Here is a 21,301-nt window from a genome sequence, read left to right on the forward strand (position 1 = left end):
ACACTGTGTTCCCTTTGTTGCAACTCCACTTCATATTTCCTTAATTCCCCTGAGGGCCAATTATCTAGGAAGCAAGTCAACACTCATTTAATGACATGACGTGTTATATATATCTCGTCTTTAGGAGCGACTCAGGAAGAGATTGGCTGCTTTATAAGTCGTTTTTTTATATTTTCTTGAAATGCAGGGCTCGATACAAAATACACATTTTACAGTGTCACAGACTTTGCTCATACACTACCTTGATTATTAATCAGTGTTTAAATGCATTGTGTTTGTCAATGTTTTGGTGCTAGAAGGTGTAGATTTTCAGGAGTAATTTAACTCAAGCTCAAAAATATTGTTTTTAAATACCTCCAGTAAACTTCATTTGGAAACAGTCAGTGTTTGGTGAAATACGTGCAGCTCCATGTCACTGCAACAGGGCCCCACACATTCATCTTGTGAAACAGAACTTTTCAAGATGTCCGCGGGGTCTTAAAAAGTATTAAAAGTTGATAAATCAATTTAGCGAATATTAAGGCTATTAAAAATTATTAAACGGCATTTTCCAAGGTATATCATTTTGTAGCTTGTTTTCAATAAGTATATAAATGGTCCAAAGAGGTTGTATTCTACAGTTTGCCTGAATGTAATCATTGCGTAGGTGTGTAGTGTGATTCTGTGTAGTTTATTTATGGCATCCCGTTGGATTTGACGTCATCTGAACAGGACATCGCACGCTCACTGCTTGATAGCGCGCGAAGGTCCGTTTACGCCGGTTGTTAAACAACATCGTTATGGGGAAATGCAAGTTTGCGTCCAAATGGTTGGAAGATAAGGAGGAAGGACAATCAATACTGTATATAGTAAATGTGAGGTAAAGTGTGTCGCCAATGTAACCGGTTAGAACTTGAAGTGGCGATGAGGTCTTAAAATGTATGGAAAGGGTCTTAAAAAAGGTCTTAAAAGGTATTACATTTGACTTCAGGATTCCTTCATATACCCTGACTTATCATTACGTTCGATATATTTAGTTACAATTAACTTCCTGATGAATTAATGCGTTCCTTAGGTGGAGAAATTCAAATGAGTTTCATCTCACCTGCCATCACTGAATCATAAATCATTAAGCATGAAGGATAACTGAGTTTTTATTTCCTGTATTTGTTTTAATCAGGCTCTACTTCTCTCTTCTCTATTTGAGTCACTAATGCGATGATATTCACAAAAATCCCGACAATAGATAGTTAGAATAATCCGCTTATTGTGTGTTTTTTAGTTTGTTTTTAATCTAGATCCGCCGTCTGTATATTCTCATCCCTAGAAGCCCAACCTTTTAGACTAATGAAAGCCTGAACAGCAAGTGAATAACCAGAATACAAATGATTACAAAACCTCTTATGAAGGAGAGGCTGTCTCTGTTTGTATCGGAATGGGTTGATGCTGCGATCTGTGTTTGATTTGTGCGTTTAAGACCCTAATGAAGCCAAAGCGTCCTCTTTTGTCCTCAGACCTGTGAATGGAGAGTAACTCGGTGACAGAGAGAAGCTTAGATGCTGATGTGATAATTGCAGTCTTTAACTGCCAAATTACAGTCGCCATAGAGACTTGGTCACCTCCCTTCATCATCATCAAACTGTGTGTGTGTGTGTGTGTGTGTGTGTGTGTGTGTGTGTGTGTGTGTGTGTGTGTGTGTGTGTGTGTGTGTGTGTGTGTGTGTGTGTGTGTGTGTTGTGTGTGTGTGTGTGTGTGTGTGTGTGTGTGTGTGTGTGTGTGTGTGTGGTGTGTGTGTGTGTGTGTGTGTGTGTGTGTGTGTGATGTGTGTGTGTGTGTGTGTGTGTGTGGTGTGTGTGTGTGTGTGTGTGTGTGTGTGTGTGTGTGTGTGTGTGTGTGTGTGTGTGTGTGTGTGTGTGTGTGTGTGTGTGTGTGGATTTTATACAAAGAGAAACATCATTACACACTCTCAATGCATGCAGTGTCTTACTGTGGATCGTGTGTGTGTTTTGGTCACCATGGCAACTGCCTTATGAAAGATGGTTTGGAGGTTTGTGTAGTGCCAGGTTTTTTTTTATTGGAGCAAATGGATGAGAGATATGCCAGCTGTGTTCTTTCTTATCAGTCCTGTTTGAGAATATACATGATCCTCTGTGTGTGTGTGTGTCTCTCTCTCTCTCCAGGTATAACGAGCTGCTCTTCATCATTGACACCTGTCAGGGCGCCTCCATGTACGAGCGGTTTTACTCCCCAAACCTCATGGCTCTGGCCAGCAGTCAGGTCGGAGAGGACTCTCTGTCGGTGAGTTACCTGCCCTCACACGATTAACATTACATTAAAATCATCCATCAGTTTGTCAGGTTTTTTAATAAGCAGCGTGGTTTCATAACACATTTCAACTCAAGACTAGGACAGAGCAACGTGTTCATACCCACTCTCCCCTTAATACAATCTCAAGTGTAAAGAATTGCTTTGCAAAGTCATATCTTTCCAAAAATACTTTATAAACAAAAATAAATCCCTCTGAATCATTTTGTATGACCCGTTAAGTGCGTGTTGAGATGTCTGTATGTGCTGCCCTCTGCTGCACAATCAAACAAATATCAACCATTACAATGTTGGCTTTCTTACAATTCAACTAACATGATTATCTAACCAAAAAGCGTGGTTTTGGAAAACCTTCGTGAATGTTTTGTATGTAGAAGAGGAATTTACAGCGTAGATAAGAAAGGCAAAATAAAAATGCACTGATTTCAGGTGAATAACTTCTTATTTTGATGCAAAGATCTGTACATAATCAGGAATGTAGCACAACATGGAAGTGAAGCAAATTATGTTTAATTAAATGTGAAAGTGCATTAAAAAATGTTGTTGACAATGAATGAATTAAAGTTATTTCATTCTGAATATAAAATCTTTTACACCCATATCTGCAATACCACAGTGTAGTTGAAGGTGTTGGAAGTCAGTCAATATGGCCCATTGCCAGCACTAGCAAGTTATTGAATTCATACCATACATTAAAATGAAGTGCAGTTGTGAGGAGTACTTATATTTGATCTGCAGTGATCATGCAGCGTATTCATTCACTTCGCTTATCAGACTTCGATAGTACATAATTACACACGACGTCAAACCATAACACTTTTTTCGCACATTAAAACAAAGTGGCATGTTTTAGTCCTGATGTATCCTGAGGGTAAAGAGTTATTTGTGGTCATCCACCACATGGCTGGGATTTATTTGATCATCCAAAGGAAATATAATCTTGTTCCCACTATTGGGCAAAGAAGGATTTCTGAGCCAAAAGTAAAACACACCATCCTAAAGTGTTGTTAGACAATGAATATACAAATGTTTTTTCTTTTTGTCCTCCCACAGCATCAGCCAGATTTGGCCATAGGAGTCCATCTGATGGACCGCTACACCTTCTACCTGCTGGAGTTCCTGGAAGACATCCACCCTGCAAGCAAATCCAACATGAACGACCTGGTGAGTGTGACTTTAACTAATGTCAGAGAGAACAAACGTACCGTAGAGCAGACATTTCGGTGGATTCGCATTTTCTATTCATTCAATATTTTCAAGTGTTTTGTAAACTTACAGTCGAAAACCAATAGTATTCAATTTTATCAAGTTTATGTACACATTTTGACCTCATATAACAAGTGATATTTACTAATCGACTAAGCAATTCACCACTTGTGAACCATGCACACTTATGAAGATATCAGATCAGCATTTGCTCCAGGTGTCGACACACTGATTAAACAATCAGTCGAATTGGTAAACTAAGGCTGCATCTACACGGAGACGAAAACGAAAACTAACCGAATTCGATATCAAAAAAGTCCTCCGTCCACACGGTATCGGCTCAAGAAACGTGTCCGTCCACACGAGACCGCTCGACCCGCTGGAGACGCTGTAGTACAAATGCCGGGCCTGTAAGTGGCGCTGTACTTCCGCCACAAAATACACCAAAAGCAGCGAAGAAGACCCCCGGAGCATGGTTGCCATGGTTGCCTGCTTGCCCTTCTGTTTATTCTCCGCGGTGGATGTAGCAACATGTAGTTCATGTAATTCTCCATGTCCACTTGTTGCTGATGGTTGTGGTAGAGGAGCTGTAGATTTTGCACTAACATCTGTAGCATGGTCAGTAGCAGTAGCAGTAGCTACTGACCATGCTACAGCAGTGAGCAGCAGAGGCGGGGCTATGGCTTCATCGTTATCAGGAAATGATCGTATAGGATGTACACACGGAGCCGTTAGGCCCCCCAGAGCGTTTCGTCCGCAGATCTACCCACCTTGGGACAGTTACCGTTTGAGGGCTCCGTTTCTGCGGTTCCGATACCACCCGTTTCGTGTCCGTGTGGACGGGGCCTAAGTTAATTGAAAATAATTCACCGCACCAGACAATACTGAATTGTATCACTCAGCTTCATAAGGACAAAAGCCAAACATTCTCTGGATTCTGCTTCTCTATTGTGTGTATGTAATTCCTTTTATGTTGTATAGCACTGCAAGTACCTACTCGGCACTAATTAGATTATAATTGGATTTCAAACCACATAAACGATTTGGAGACCTCAATTTAAGTCCTGATTGTTCCTTTTGTTGTTAAGGATGTATTGGTTAACTGAAAAAAAACGAATTAAAAGTTCATATTTAGAAATTAATTGTGGTAGATTTAACGGATATTCATGCAGGATCCACTTTTTGTGTGACTGGCAGGTAAATGCAGTTCATGTGAAAACATGTGTGGTCCCTAAAATATAGCCAGCTTCCCTCCTCTTCCTCCTCTGTCTGCTGTGTGTGGTGTTAAAGGAGATGAAAGTCACACAGCACTTGAAGCAGAATGTCTGATACTGTGTTTAGGGTTTTTTGGCCTTTCACACATGACGGAGGTGATGGGAGAACACGCTGCTTCAGGCCATGGCCTCCCTTTTTATCTTCCACAGTCCTGCAGAGATCCACTGCCTCCTCACCAGGAGTTACAATCAACTCCCCTGAAATCCTCTGCCTGCACTCAGCGCCAGCTAAATCAATGCTCTCTGACTAGCGCTTATTATTCTCTCCAATCTTCCTTTTTCTGGAGATGCACTTTGTCCTCCAGCTATTTTGTGGATTTAAGGATCGATATTATGGATTTCCCGGACGAGCCCTCTGTTGTTTTTTTTAATCCAGTCTGCAGAGGCTTGCCCTTTTGATGAATCAGAAATTGCCTCCACCTTCTCAACAAAATCCTCCTCCAGTTGTGTGTTTTCCAATTCTCGTTTGTCTGATGAAGAAAATGTTAACCTCGGTTTAATGATTTTCTTTTTCATTTCAAATGAAGAGACCAGTCAGACAAAACACTGATGAATCACACACTTGAGAGGATTAACCCACAAGTGGTGACACCAGAGTTCCCGTTAGCCGGTAATTACCGGACTATGACCGGTAAAACATGCTGAAGACCGGCAAATCTAAATCTCTCCGGTCAAAATGTCCGGTCAAAATAATGTCCCCTTAGTGCAATACCGCATCAGTTGCACCACTTATGTGACAGAGAAGAATAGTATGTGACAGGCAAAAGAGTATGTGACAGACACAAGAGTATGTGACAGACACAAGAGTATGTGACAGACAAGAATAGTAAATTCTAATGTCTAACACTTAATGTGGAGAAAGAGATGTCCTGTATGGGTTGATTGTGCGTTGATCTGTTGGTAATGCCTCGGGGTTCCGGTGGGCATGTAAACAAATGCATAATGCTGCTGCGCTATACTTTGCGGCCTCACCCGGGTGCATAGCGACGCTTATTGTTTAGGTGTCTTTTAATAAGCAGGTAGTCATATCATTAGCTAGAACTAGCTAGATCTGATCGATATGGACATAAACGCGAGTAAAGTCTAATCTGACGGGAGAGAGAGACCAGCTGCTGCTGACGAGTCGACACGCAGCTCTGCATGATCCCCTGCAGCGGTGAGCGGAACAAAACACACACTTCAGGTTAGAATATCACACGTAGTTATTTTAATTACCTCTCAAACTACCGTAACTAGTTATAGATATGTTTTAGTTTTACTGTCGGGTCACTCATTACTGGATCCGCGAGCTGCATGATACTGACGGGCTGTCAGGAGAGGGAGAGAGCGCTCTGTTTATTATTCCTGTGTTAGTAAAAATGACTGTACACTTTTGAATAATGTAGTTCTACTATAATTCATTTGTTTAATATCGAATCATATCAATTTGTTTTAAAGCTCAATAAATAACAAAGAAGACTTTTCCGGCACTTTTCTCATTTTGTCAGGAAGATTTCAACTTTAACGGACATGTTGACCGGCAAAAAAATATTCTAACGGGAACTCTGGGTGACACACCAATCACTGAAAGATCTCTGATTGATGATGGCATAAACAAATGTCATGCTCCTTGCTTCTAATCTTCTCAGTGCACTTTCTCACATTTGAACAGCTCCCACTGACGCTCTAGCCATGTTTGACGCAGCTGGCTACTATCTGTAGTATAGAAAGTGAAACTCTTTAACGCCATCTGACCAACTGTCTCCTGGAAAAAGTGACCTACACAATTGAATTGATGCCAAAGCAGCATGAGCAAATGTCTACTGTACTGCAGATATTTATCTAGTAGCATTTATTTATACAGTTTGGAAAGGGTTCGTTTTCGTCATCTCCTCTGTCTCTCCATTCAATACTGTCACTAAAAATTAAAGTTTCAGGAGGAGGTTATAAAAATATCAATAGTCATACTTAAAAGTAGGAAAAGATAGAAAGTAAGAATTAACATTTGTCGTTTAATATTAATACAAATTAGGATTTTACTTTAAAGTTCATGGCAACAAATTGAGATGAAATCCATTTTCAGATTTGAAACTTTACTATTTTAGTTTTGAGAGGGTTTTTATTTGTAAATGGCAGATTGTGATGTGAATGGAGCCTTGCCTCTTTTGCTGTTTGTGAAGTTTAATATTTCTGCTTGTGTTTTCTCCCCAGTTCAAAGTGTGTCCCAAGAGTCAGTGTGTGTCCACTCCGGGCCACCGTACTGACCTCTTCCTGAGGGACCCAGGAAGTGTCCTCATCACTGATTTCTTTGGCAGCGTGCGCAAAATCGAGATCACCATGGAAACCATCAACTTGACCGACCCCATCCAACAGGTGGAGCTGAGGTAAGCAGATTTATTTTCATTTGTGAAGTGTTTGATCTAAACTTTATTTTTTTTTCAATATGGCAATGATTATAATATGTATGGCAAGGGAGAAAAATACATAATGACATCTGAAGCAATCTGCCACTCCCAACCAGGCTTGATCAATAAGTCTATACCTAAACCTATTTTCTTTTTATTATAACCCCTCTCTTTGACAAATTCTCAACGTAATTTCTCACTGCCTGATAATGTTCTGTTTATATATGTGTTACATTATCGGTGGTATAAGTTTGCTCTGTTTTATAAGTGGTTCAAAGATAATGAAATCATTATTTATTTTTGTTTTTATCTTTTTTACAAGTGTATTTACGTTGTGTAAGTCGACCCAAAAGACTAAACAAATAATATTTGAAAGATAAAACATATTCAGCAATAGAATATATAATAGAAACTAATCCGTATGAACCCTTGTGTTCCCCATACGTCTAAAGGGAAGTGATATTCAAGGTGGATTGGGGACATGTATAAAAATGTTAATTGAGTGCTGCTGTTTTACGTTTGTTTCTCAACCTACAAACCTTTGATTTCTCTTCGGTCTCTTCAAGGTTCAAGGTTCAAGGTTCAAGGTTCTTTATTGTCAATCTGACATAGCTACAGAGTAATTATGCAGTTGAAAATCTTATGTCACAGGCTTCTCCAACAATGCAACATAATAACATTAGCTATATTGACTTCTCTACCAATGACGTGAGTTGCTATGACTACCCTGTAGGTGATTTAAGACCTGCTACGGTTGACCAATGACATGACTGCTTGAGGTTAATACAGCTCAATCAGATGGTACTTATAATCAGTTCCTGCACGTTCGCAACAAAGTGAGGATCATAATTGGACAGCCTGTGTAGTCTATAAATCAGTAACTCTTCATCAGTGGCACTGAGTGAGCAGCGGTGCTTCTGATTGGTTGAATGTGGCGCCTGAAATTGAATTCAGTTCATTCTCTCATTGCATCAAGTCGAGACATGATGTGATGAATATATTCAGCCACTAGATGTCTGTAGAGAGCTGTCAAACTCTTAAACATCCTCTGTGTCTCATGAAATATTGTTAACTTTCTCATATTAGTTCCCAGACACACTAATCACCTGGAGTTTTTGGAAACGCTCAGCTACAGTAATGCACCAAAATACAATCACTCCTCCTTATTTTGGCTCATTAGGCTGAAGGTAAGGAATAGATTGTAGTGCTCTACAAACAGATGTGATGGAAATTAAAACTTTATTACACTCACTATTCTATTAATTCCATTAAGATGGGATTTAATTGAACCACTGGGAGGTGTTATAGTGAAAGGACCTCATGTGGTTGGCTGCTAATTAGTAATTAAGAGGTAATTGCCACACCGATTTTAGTCATCAGCTGTTTTGGCTCTAGGCTAGTTAGTCATTGCACACAACTTCCCCTATTAGTTTATTATTGATTAGAGCCTGACTCTAGGTCTGTTGATCTCATACAACAAAGAAACACAGCAGCGGTGTATCGAGCTGCCTGTTGCCCTCATTCAGTCCTAGAGAGACGTTGCATCTACCATTCTGATGTAAGAACCAGCAATCCCCATTCATTTGATGTTTAATGGAGCTCAGTTTACTGATGCAGCAAAGCACTAGCGGCGTCTTTCTACTTTTAGGAATGATAGAAAACACTATCGTAAAAAGTTTAAAGATGTTAAGGAGGCTTACAGCACTTTCTGCCATTTTGGCTGTCATATTTAACACGTTTTTTGTTAAAGGGGACACTTTTATGCTAATTGTCATGCCTGTACTCTCTGACATGTTTTGTTGCTTTAATGCAGGGGTCTCCAAACTTTCTTCATCTGAGAGCTACTTTGAAAAAATGAAAGTGGCCAAGAGCTACTTGCATCACATCGCTTACATTTATTCACATAGCCCTCATCAGTTGAATTAAGCTATACTTTTGTACACGTGTGAAATAGCAATACCTAAAGCTTATCAAAAAACTTCACATCAAGGTCCAAGAAAACGAACATTTCTCACATATAATTATGGCCCACATAATAAGTACATCACTGAAAATGCACATAAATGTCCTTAATCACCACCTTACAAGCATTTCACTCTTTTGTACAGTTAGTGGATGAATGGCGCTGCATGGAGTCCACCATGCAGGTGTATGCTAGAGTGTACCCACTTAGGTTCACTCTAATAGAGTCATTTAAATGTTCATCAGTCAATATTGTTCTGTGTTTAGATTTCATGACATTCATGTCAGAAAAAGCTGCTTCACAAAGGTATGTAGAACAGAACCAAATAAAGCAGACATTTTCAGTGCTGCTTGGTGAATGTTCTTATAGTTTTTAATATTCCATTGTGAGTTGGGTGATGGAATATTCTCTGGCAAATTGTTAAAGGAGGTTAGGTATACAAGGATGTTTTACAAAGAATAAAAACATGATTTGAATCACCAGTATGATTATCAAATTGTGTCATGTATTGTAATAGAAATGGGATAGTTTCAAGGTGACTGTATTGCCAGTGTAAACATGTGCAGCTTACCACACAATAACAGAAGGCTAAACAAAGGCAGGTTGATCACGGCACGATCACGTACAAAATAGAAATACAGTAGCTCTTTAGTATTCTTGCAGGGTCTTGCATGTAACATATATGTTTTCCCCCTTATTTTTTCTTGGTTACAGAAAATCCAGCTTGATGCACAGAAACACAGAAAAACAAGTGTCTCTCTAGACGCTTCAATGATGGGAAAGACCAGATTTACAGTAGGAAATTGGTACTGGGATTATTAATGGAGTATTGATTGGATCAGGACGAAATAAATAAACCATTAATACAGAATCCAGCTTCTCAAACGGAGACGTGCTGCTTTTCTTTATCATATATAATAGATAACTGGATATCTTGTTACAGGCACATTGAAATGTATCTCCTCAGGGTTTGAATCAACATGCATTTATTTGCACGTTCTTATCGGTTAATTAGGCAAAATAACGGATTTACAGTAGCATAAATAAGGATTTGTTGCAGCTCTACTTACAGACATCATCCAACCTCCCTAAAATAAAAACCTCTTATATAAATGTGTTTCTAAATCCGGGCTGGGCTTGGTTCAACTGTCTTTTTCAACACATCTGGATCGTGTCAAAAAAGCAATCGCGGAAATGGATCATTATGAGACCTCTGTGTCCGGCACCCCAGGTTAAATTACATAATAGCGTTTTCCGAAAGACCTGAACATGGATTGTAGTGAGCTGTGTGTTCCCAGGGAGAAAATATCACAGATGTCCTCTGTAAAAAGCTGTTATTAAATATAGTGCAGCCTCTCCGACGGGTGCAGCAGGATATTTAGAGAAGATGGGTACACGTGTGTCCAAGTGTGTAAGTCTTTTTCTTTTCTGTTGCTCACTCATCCCTCCCTTATCCTCTCTTCTCCTCCCACCCATTTTTTAAACGGCTGCTTCAGCCTCAGAACAAAGCTCTTCCATTAAGTGAATTACTCTTGATGCAGAGGACATTTTTAATGGACCCCTCGATTCTTTTCATTATACATGAGCTTAACAGTGTAATGTAGTTACTCACGTCCAGCCATAGGTGCTTATTGACCAAAACATGTCATCTTGTGGGGTCACAAAGCTCCAAAGATTATCATATTAAAGCCAAATTAATTTCCCCCTTTTGAGTAATAAAGTGCATTTAATGTCATTTGTGAGACTGCAGCACTGGAGAGACTCTACAAAAAGCACTTTTCATTAGTAGAAAAGATGTTAAAAGGAAATGTGTCTGACCTAAAGATGGCAGCTGCAGTAATACCGGAACTGTAGGTGGGGAGGGGCGGTCACATCTATCAGAATCAGCTAAGTGCATTGAAAAATGTTCTCCAAAAATAACTCTATTCACTTAGAAAATAGAGTGGAAAGTGGTTTGAATGAAAGATGACATATTATGCAAAGTTTTAGGTTAATATTAGTATTTTGTGTCTCTCCTGTGACATGTCTCCATGCTTTAGTGTTCAAAAAGCTCTTTATTTTTCTCATACTGCCTGTGCTGCAGCACCTCTTTTCACCCTCTGTCTGAAACCAGAGCCCAGTCTGCTCTGATTGGTTAGCTGGCCGGCTCTGTTGTGATTGGTCAATTGCTTATAGATGTCCCGCCCCTTAGCCTATCATGTACAATGTGTTGGAGCGCTATCCAATAGAAGCACAAGTGTTACAGCGATGTCACTATGTTACAGACATAAACAAAGGAGTCCAATGGAGGCGTTTCAGGCAAGGGAGAGAAACTCCCTCTGGATGGAGCATTGAGATTGTAACCATTTAGACCATTTAGACCAGGGGTGTCAAACTCAAATACACAGTGGGCCAAAATAAAAAAATGGGTACTAGTCGAGGGCCGGACTGGTTCAATGTTTATTGCAGAACTTATTGAAATGAACTTATTGCTCATATTAAACCTGGAACTAACAAAGCTTAAATGATTGCCTATAAAACAACATTTAACATTAAATAATCAGTTGCATTCATTTCTTATGGCTCTGTCTGCAGCTTTTCCGGAGTCATTTCTTATGATTATATTATTCCACAGGCCAACAACAGCTTCAACAAAACTATTTCCCTCAAAGAAAAAAACCAAACATGCCCTGTTGTCGCAAGAAACAAAGTGCAGAAGGAAACGTCCATGTAAACTCAGTTTGCTGCTGTGATGCTAGTTGAAGCCAGATACTTGGCATCTCATCTGGGGTGCAAGTTCATCAATGTTTGGGGTCAGGCTCTGAGCTGAGGAAATCCTCAGGATTGAGTGAAGGTGTGCGTGCAATATACCAGCGGGCCAGATCTAATAGTAATTAGAAATTATCCTGCGGGCCGAAATTAAATCCACCAGGGGCCTGATTTGGCCCCCGGGCCTTGAGTTTGACACATGTGATTTACATGCACAAAAACCTATGGCACACCTTTTTAAAGGAAATTTGACCTAAAGATGGCCGCTGGAGTAAGACAGGAGCTGTAAGTGGGGAGGGCCGGTCACATCGGTTAGAATCAGCTAAGTGCATTGGAACATCATCTCCAAAAACATCTCTCTTTACATGGAAAGTGGTCTGAAATGAATGCGAGTATTTCTTGTGCTCACTGAAACAGGGTGAAACAGCGGTGAGTCCTCGGTGACACATTTCAGTGACATATTTCCAGTAGCAGAGAAAGCTGGCAGCTCAGCGGGGGGGCGTCTCCGACCAGTTTCCTTCTGTCTCTGTTCCTGTCTATCGAAGCTTCTCCTGCCCCGCTGCACAGACATGGGGAGAAGAGAGACGTGCAGAGAAATGGGTTGAAATGAAACGGATGAAGACGGGAACAAAGGAGGAATGACATGAGCCAAAAAGTCAGAAATAATTTGAGCAACACTAACTCAGTGGGTGAGAAAGTAAAGAAAAAGCAGAACCGGTTGCTTCACACAGCGAGCGGTGGCCCTCTGGGGGATTTTGCCCACTTTGTCAGCAGCTGTCTGACCTGAACTTTCTTTGATTAGACAAAAAAAAAAAAGGCCACTCTGTCAAACCTCCACTCGACTGTGACCTTTAGCTGAGAGTCTGCTTTCTGACTCATGACTGTGATGTTGCAGAAAAACCGACGAAAAAGATGAATGGAGGCACATAAACATGTCAAAACGACCTTATTGCAATTGTGTTGTATTGGTGCATCCAGATCATTGAATGGGTTTGACAAGTGTATAAACCTGTAGGTGTAATGTAACTTTGACACTTGTGTTTCTTTGCCTTTTATGATCTTTGCAATATGTTTTAAATAACTATATCAGTGCTTTTATCGTTGACACAGTTGGATGTTTCTGTTTCTCATCAATTCAAACAAAGTAAACCCATAAGAGTTTAATTACCAGTGTGCACAATACAACTAATTAACCTGAAATGAGATAAAAGGGACCCTTTTAATATGGAAACTGAAAAAGAAAACATGTCAATATAGCTTTAATGGATACGGCTGGCCTGTGTTTTTTTTCTTCATTACTGTCAACAAACCCCCTGTCACAAATATCAAGCAACAAATGCAGATTAATTGAGCCGAATACAACTGAGCTTTGTAGTGTAGAACAAAATAAAACGAGACTCAATTGTGTTTTTGTGTGAGGTAACTATCCTCAGACATGGATTCTGTTGCCGAGTCCTTACATCAGTAGGATGCTTAATGTGGGGTTGACACAAAGTAAACTGCTGCACCTGTGTTTGCTGTGCTGATGCAACATGTAAGCCAGTGTGGCTCATTAATGCTTTTTTAATAGGTTTTACACCGAGATGGAAGCAGAACGCTCCGTGTGGATAACCAGCGCTGAGTCTCAAAGGTCGCAGGTGTAATGCATCTTGTCTAATAGTAACTAATGAATATCCATCAACTGGCGCGAAGGGAACTTTTTTTCATTGTCCTTGAGCAAGACCCTTAACTTACTCCATTTATATAAGTCTCTATGAATAAAATATATGAATGCATGGCTCTAAATATAACTGGTTTTATTCCTAACTCTCAATGCACGGATGCTTTACGGTCAGGAAGGATTAATAGGCGCCGAGGAGTCTCTCTTTTGTAGTAGTTTTGCCTTTGTATCCTGATATGGTCTGTGTGTGCTGGCCTTGGATACTAGGATGCGGTGCTTCTTTATTTGAAACCATGCCGATAAAAGGCATTCAGTCTTGCTGGAAGTCTTTTAGTTAACATAAAAAAGTGATAAAATAGTCTTTCAACATTTGCACTTTAAACATGCCTTTTATGTCATTAACTTGTACAAAATAAAGCATAGAACTACAACTCTTATAGAAATTAATCAACTTCTTCCACAACCCAATAGTTTTTTATTGAGCGAGGGAAAGATGTCACAAATGTCACTCAACTTTAAGAAATACTTTTTTTATGTTACACATCAAAATGTTTACTAAATGTCTTAAAGGTCTAAAACGTTTTGTGGTGTTATATAATAAAACATGCATATTGGATATTAAATGGTCTGTTTCCTGTATGCTTACTGCTATAACCGACCTTTTAGAAGTTGTTTTCCATTCTTCATTCTTCATTTAATTTTTAATTTAATCGTTTATTTGAATAGGGACAATGCACATTAAATCATCTTTTCTGTTTTGTGAAATGGTACTGGATGTGTTGTGTCCTTTGTGTGTGCTTATTTCATTATTTAAAAAAGTCTTAAGGAAAATAATTACACTATAAAAAGGGAATTATAAGCTTTTTCCAGAGCTCTTTTGGGATGCTGGTTATTTAAGGCCTTACTGATCATACCACACTAAAGGCCTACAAGCTAAAGCAGAATGTTCCTTTGTAATTCCTTAAACTGGATAAGAGCTACCAAGATGCTTCACCACTAGAGTACTGCTGGAGGTTTGTGAAACCTAATCAATAAGAGATATTTGCTGTGTAGCATCAACTACAAACTACCAACACTATTTGGTTTACCAGCTCAACATTGATTTCGTCATTGATGTTGACTCAGGTTTATTAGATTTTTTTAAAAAGCTAACCGGAGTGCACCGTGGGAGACTTGTTTGTTTGGAGCTCAACTAACGCCTCTAACATTTGACATTAAAAAGGTTGTGTGGGTTGCTTGGTAAAACAGACTTTACATATAGTATCACATACAAAATTATTTCCTGTAGTATTTTTACCATTTGTCTTCTGTAGTGATATACATAGGATGAACTTAATAAGATGATTTGCACTCTCTACAAGGAGACTTATCAAGAGGAAAACATGGATTTACTTGCATTCATTTGCACTGCATGTCATTGACTCAGCTCTTAAATGGTGTGTTAATCACACGCACCTCCTCTAGACACACACTGCCAACAGAAACGCTCAGGTTCGTTCCTCTTCCCGACAGCTTTTATTCATTTCTGAATAATGGCGTCCCATTTAACAAAAGCTTAATTTTTCCAAAGTGCAATTAACTTCAGGTAAATGCTAACAGAGTCCGTTTTGTGTGTGTTTTGTCTTGCAGTCCTGTCAATGAAGAGCTTCAGATAGAGAAGTACTCCTATGCAGACCAGCTGCCGGTGTCTGAGATCATCCATCAGGTAAGAGAGAGACGCACACGCACACGCACACGCACACGCACACACTTCAGGGTCATTAGGGGTGGGACACTCAAAACAAGGAAAGGTCCTCGATGATATGATCCCGACATTTTTCTTATTACTTGCAAATTCTATTTTTCATTATAATAGCCAAACACACAAATGCATATTATATTCTCCCCCATTGCTCTTTCCTCACCCTGTGTAACCCCAAGAAGAAGAGGGGTACACAATCATTCATAAATCAGTCAAAGTTCAAAGGCTTTGTTTGTCATATGCACAACAGAAACATTAACCAGTGGCGGAGGAAGTACTCCGATTTTAAGTAAAAGTATCCATACTTAATTGTAAAAGTACTCACAAGTAAAAGTCCTGCATTCAAAACCTTATCTTAAAGTACAAAAGTATTGCACTAAAATAAACTTTAAGTTCCACGTGTAAAAGTATTTGTTATGTGTAATGGCACATTTCAGAATCGTATATATATGAGGTCGCATTCACACCAGCCTTGTATAGTCCGGTTGAATCGAACCCTGGTGCGTTTAGCCGCTTGGTGCGGTTCGTTTGGGTCGGTGTGAACACAGTCCGAGACCTCTGAAGTGAACTAAGCAACCGGACTCTGGTCCGCCTAAAAGAGGTAGTCTCGGAGCGCTTGCTTGCGAACTCTGGAGCGGTTCATTGCTGGTGTGAACGCAGTCCGCACCAAAACATAGGAAGCGTAGTATTTACGTGTCACAAGAACGCGGATGTCTTCAAAAATCGTTAGCGAAAGAGTGAAGCAGAATGATGTGTTGAACAGTGTTGTGTAAAGTAAAAACAACTATCAAACTAAAAACTATATATAAAAGTCAGAGCCACCTGCCGTCGGTGAAACCTCCTCCTTACGTGCAGAACGTCTCTCATTATATGTGTTACAATGTTTTGTATCGCACGTTGTCTGATTATATAATCATATGTGCTGTCCAGTGTCCACTAGAGTCTGTTGATCTGATCTCCAGATTAACAACAGCATGAAAATAACCTGCCGATGCTCCATGGCGGAGGCTCCGGTAGAAATTGCCGGGATTTGCGTTTGTACCCCCTTAATGTCTGACCAATGGTTGAACAGCATTTCCGTGCACATGACTTGTGTTTAAAGTTTATAGTCCGTTTGAGTTTTGCCCGTGTGAACCGAACCTTCTGAAAAATGAAACCATGTAACAAACTGTCGCCTGGTGCACACCAGAGAAGCGGACTATTAGGTGTGAATGCGACCTGATTACTGGATTTACATGCACACAAATCTACATAACACTACAGGAGAGGTAAACCCCCAAACAGCATGACAGGGCCTCTTTAACATAACAGTAAAACAAGTATAAATGGTGCAATAGACAAAATGACTCAAATGGGTTACATACTGTGGATTTGTATAAATAGAAATATACAAAGATCCTCATTGCAGATGAACCCTTTTAAGAACATAAAAACATCTACAGTAGCTGACTATACATCGTTCTTCGATTCGCCCTTATCTGTGCTCTGGTATATAACCTTCCCAACTTTCTTTCTGTTCATTCACAGTTCTTATATGATGACACTTTTTCAAATTCAGCAACCTTTTCCATTTCAGTTTCCCCGACCCTGAATAGCAGGTATTTCTTGAGAACATTTTGCCACCCTATCATTACTGCTGTCTGGGTCCGTTTCTCTATACATGGAGAAAGTGCAAACCCAAACCTCCAATTATCTCTCAGGAAAAAAAGTTTTGGACAGAATTCGAAAATGTAGACCTATGACATTTATAAGTTAGCTGTTCCTCCAGATGTTTTGGATGTGTGGGCACAACCATCACAACACCTTGATTTCCACCAAGTCTCTGAATCCTTTAATTACATGTGAGCACATTCATCTTCATCAAATGAAACACTCAAATCTTTCTCCCAAACACTTCTCAGAGTTGCCAGCATCGGTGGAAGAAGTATTTAGGTCTTATACCTGGGTAAAAGTACCAATAAATGTCAAAAATACTCCATTACCAGTAAAGGTCCTGCAATTAAAATCTCACTCATGTAAAAGTACTAAAGTATTATCATAGAAATGTGCTTAAAATATTAAAAGTACGAGTCAATCTGCAAGTGCCTCAATATGTGATATATATAATAGTCTCTAAAAGCTGTAAGATAAGAATAGTGAAGTAGAAATACAATATTTACCTATGAGATGTAGAAGTATAAAGTAGCATTGAATGGAAATACTTAAGTAAATTATAAGTAACTCAACATTGTTCCTATATACAGCACAGTAGTAACATCACTGGTAGCCAGATATTTACAGTATCTCCCCTAAACACAAACATTTAATGATATTGGCATTTTTTAACACCCATTTTATTTGTGGTGAATCGTCAAATGTCTTTTGTGGGTTCACATATTTTTTCCCAAGACACCTGTTGCTGTTTTTGTATATCGTAGCGTGTCCTCAATTTGGACACAGAACAGAAAGTTATCCAGCAACAGATGTCTTTGTGTCGTTTCCATGGTGACGGCTCTTAAGTGTGAAATGCAAGTGCCTCCTAGTCTCGGTGTGAAGGGGCCACCGTGAAATCCAGCAGAATGGATAGGTAGGATTGTGGCGATGAAATTGTGCATTCAGCTCATTCCCAAATGGATTGTGGCTTTCAGTGGAGCCGACCTTCACAAATGAACACCTATTCCTCCTCATTCCACCTTTTGAACGTGTGCTCGGCATTCAAAACACACCGTCTGTGCTCGGCTGTATCCCTCTTGTAAGATCTTCCATGAAGAGCCTTTAAAAGATACTATTTCTATACTTCCCCTTCAACTCGTGCTGCAGAAAAGTCACATTCATCTTTGCCACTGGCAAGAGCAGACATTTATGTGGAGCTTACATTTGGGGTTCAGCTGCCTCTGAAAACCATATTTAAAACATTAACACGACCATCCTCACAGTATTATCCAATGCTATATCCTAACAGAGATGGATAAATGTTATATCAATTCTGTAGCAGTATTTGATTTCACCTCGACAGCTTCAGTAAGTGACAGTGAAAGCTACACCTTGGCAGCATTTATTTCAGAGCTTTTTTAATGGGTTGCACGCCCTGCTTATGTACACATGGGCTTTAACCAAATCAAAATATAATCATCAACTTAATGGATAAATCGCATCCCTCTTGTATTCACTATCCTCATGATTAGCTTCTGTAATCAATATTTTTATTTTAAAAAGGCAACATATACAAAGAAACGTGTGTTTTTGGGGTATCTGGAGTGCCTCGAAACCCACCAACTAAAGTGCTTCAACGTTCATAGAAATGATTTTAAACTAATTAAAAGGACAATTTTTTTTTTTTTTTTTACCAAAGAGCTCCATCTAGGCTTCTGTCTGTATTCAAGCTAATTGGGTATCTACCCTTCAGCTTGTTGGAGCACCTTGTCATTTCAACAAAGCTATCTTTTTTATTTTAATATTTCAAAGTCAAAGTCAGCTTTATTTCTACATACAGAAATCTTGAAATACCGTTTCTCGCAGTCCCACTGTGTGACATATATACATAAAACAAGATACAAAAAGGGCCTAGATAAACGGGGTATAAGACTAAGTAATAGTAGTAATAAGTACTAGTTAATAATACATTTAAAAAAAAAACACAATCCACAGAACATGAATTGATATTTACAACTTCCATGCAGTAAGATGAGCTATAAGCATTCTGTCTAAAACCCCATGGGATGTCATATTGCAATCTTACATAGGGATAATGACTTCAAATCAAAAACAAATCCAGACTTTTTCAAATGATGTTTTTGCTAAGGATAAATGGAACAATTCAGCTATTGTGTTTCCCACATTAATGCTTAAAAAAGAAGTCATTTTCTAAAGTAATGCCAATCGTCAAACCTGGCCTTGTGATTTTTAAAGCCACAGCTGCTTTCTGGTTGATTTCATAAGAACACAATTACCACTTCTCCAAAAAGACATGAAATGATACAGTGGCTGTTTATAATGAGTATAAACAGCCACTGAGGCATCTAATTATAAATCTGCAAAACAGAAAAGACTCAGTTGGTGGGGATAGATCTGTGGAAATGCTCTTGGTTTCCTTTCAGGGACTACAGTCCAGGAGGAGTTGCTGACATTTGAATGAACCCTGATGTTCTTCTCCTCTACAATGACTGTTTATACTAAAGGTCAGATCCAGCTGACCAGCTAAGTTTGAAAAAAAAATCGTGGAAGAAGTCTCCGGTTCTGCTGCTGTTAGTCTTTAAAAGGAGTCACAGTCATTTGGCCCAGAGAAATGAAGCTCACCACGGGCCGGAGCGCTGTCAGACGCTTATTGAGTATCGGGATGGGAAGCAGGAGGGGTCTCTGTGCCCGGCAGGAAATTGATCTCTGAGAATTGCCTGGAAAATACATTCTGGTCTCAGATCGGCTTCCCACTGCTCACATAAGAAACAACCTCGTCAATAATGTTCTCAACACAGAAGCCGTCACACTATTAAAGGTCATTAAAGCCATTTACTCTCCGCCGGCTTCATATCTTTTTTTGTCTCCATACATTTCTTTCTGTCTACCCCCACTCCTCTTTCAAATGCACCCGCACGAACAACGCAGAAACAAACTCATCGACCCGGCGACCCCTGTCAGAGATTTCGATTATCGGCTAGCTCTCCTGCTGGGTTGAGGATGGGAGTCCTGACAGACTGAGTCATCTCTCCCCCCTTCAACATAATCCATCTGCACTGCTGCCGAATGACCAATGTCCAGAAAGCCTATTGACGGCTGTCCTCTTTTTGATTAGCTGTCATATTGTGCGCGCCACTCCCCGAGATATCGTTGTTTTCCGGCCACCGTGGCAGCATCTGTTGTTGTCGCCGATCAGATGCACTCATCTGAAGGACCCGATGTGATTGAATCTCATAAGATTTGATGTCTAAAGTATTCCCAAGTGGTCCGATTTCAGCGGTGCCTCCAACAAAAAAACGAATCTTCTCACTGTGTTAATCTTCAAAGAAAACCATTTTTCCATTTCAATGTTTGCCAGTAGACCAGGCGACGGCTTGTAAATAGAAAAGTCATCACAGTGACTGACAGCGGGAATATAAGCCTGTGCTGTATGGCGTCTGTGTACAAACTTTCCTTCATTGTGTGTGTGTGTGTGTGTGTGTGTGAGGAGTTGATTAATGCCCTGTCAATGTTGTCAGCTCGCTTTTGGTGACAGGGTGAGTCCCCTCTTCCCGCCACCTTCCCTTTTCACCGCACACATCTCATCATGTTGCCAACACCTAATCACAATATGTTCAGCGCTGGAAATAACGAGTAGGAGCTCCTTTTTTCACTCTCTTGTGTATTCTGCTTTTCTTTTTCACGCCTCGCTGCTGTGAGTTCTGGTCTCTGGCGTCAAATTGTTATTTGTTCTTTTGCCAGCTTGACGCCACACCATATGGCTTCAGAGAATTGAAAGTGGAAACACTGAAAATTCATGCTTTGCCTCCCTTCAATCCTACGCCAAATCCCGCTTTCCCTCACTGAGCCTGCAACACTTTCTAAAAATGGATGTAGGGATTGTGCAGATCACACGCCAAACCCACTCCGACAAGCTTTTCCTCTGAATGAAAACATGATATCCTCTTGAAAAGCAAAACATGCTTTATGAGAGAATAATACACCCACTGCTTTGTCTGTCCAAGCACTCAAATGTCCAGGCAATACAGTGGAGTGTCCTGGCAGAGAAAGAAAGGCTCCTGCTCGCTCATCAACATACATTTGCTGCAGTTTTGACCTTGGAGTGCGACTGTTTGGCAGGGCGTCTCAGACCTCCCTCAACGGCCATTAGCATCCTGCATGGCCATGTTAATTAGCTCCAATCAATCAGATGGGTAGCTGTTAATTGATTTTACTTGTGAATTGAATACGCAACACAAAGCGTGTGTAATGGAGGCGGGCTGCTTGAAGTCCTTGTCCTTGGCTGAGATGTGAATTGTTCCCTCAGTGAAGGTCAGGTTTGTTCTCAAATTTCTGTGCTTAATATTTCTTTTTTCTTCAGCCTCCCGT

At 39.9% G+C, this 21,301-nt stretch overlaps 1 protein-coding gene across 1 annotated transcript in view; it reads left to right on the top strand.

Annotated features, from left to right (window-relative positions):
- The window catches only part of pigk (phosphatidylinositol glycan anchor biosynthesis, class K), a 32,725-nt gene that overhangs the window by 4,491 nt on the left and 6,933 nt on the right, over window positions 1-21,301 (top strand). The window contains exons 7-10 of the mRNA XM_034153096.1: window positions 2,160-2,277; window positions 3,358-3,468; window positions 6,975-7,147; window positions 15,169-15,244. Of these exons, the coding sequence (XP_034008987.1) occupies window positions 2,160-2,277; window positions 3,358-3,468; window positions 6,975-7,147; window positions 15,169-15,244 (478 nt within the window). The remainder of the gene's footprint in view (window positions 1-2,159; window positions 2,278-3,357; window positions 3,469-6,974; window positions 7,148-15,168; window positions 15,245-21,301) is intronic.

This window comes from Trematomus bernacchii, unplaced genomic scaffold (assembly GCF_902827165.1).
Source record: "Trematomus bernacchii unplaced genomic scaffold, fTreBer1.1, whole genome shotgun sequence".
In the NCBI taxonomy this organism is placed as follows: domain Eukaryota; kingdom Metazoa; phylum Chordata; class Actinopteri; order Perciformes; family Nototheniidae; genus Trematomus; species Trematomus bernacchii.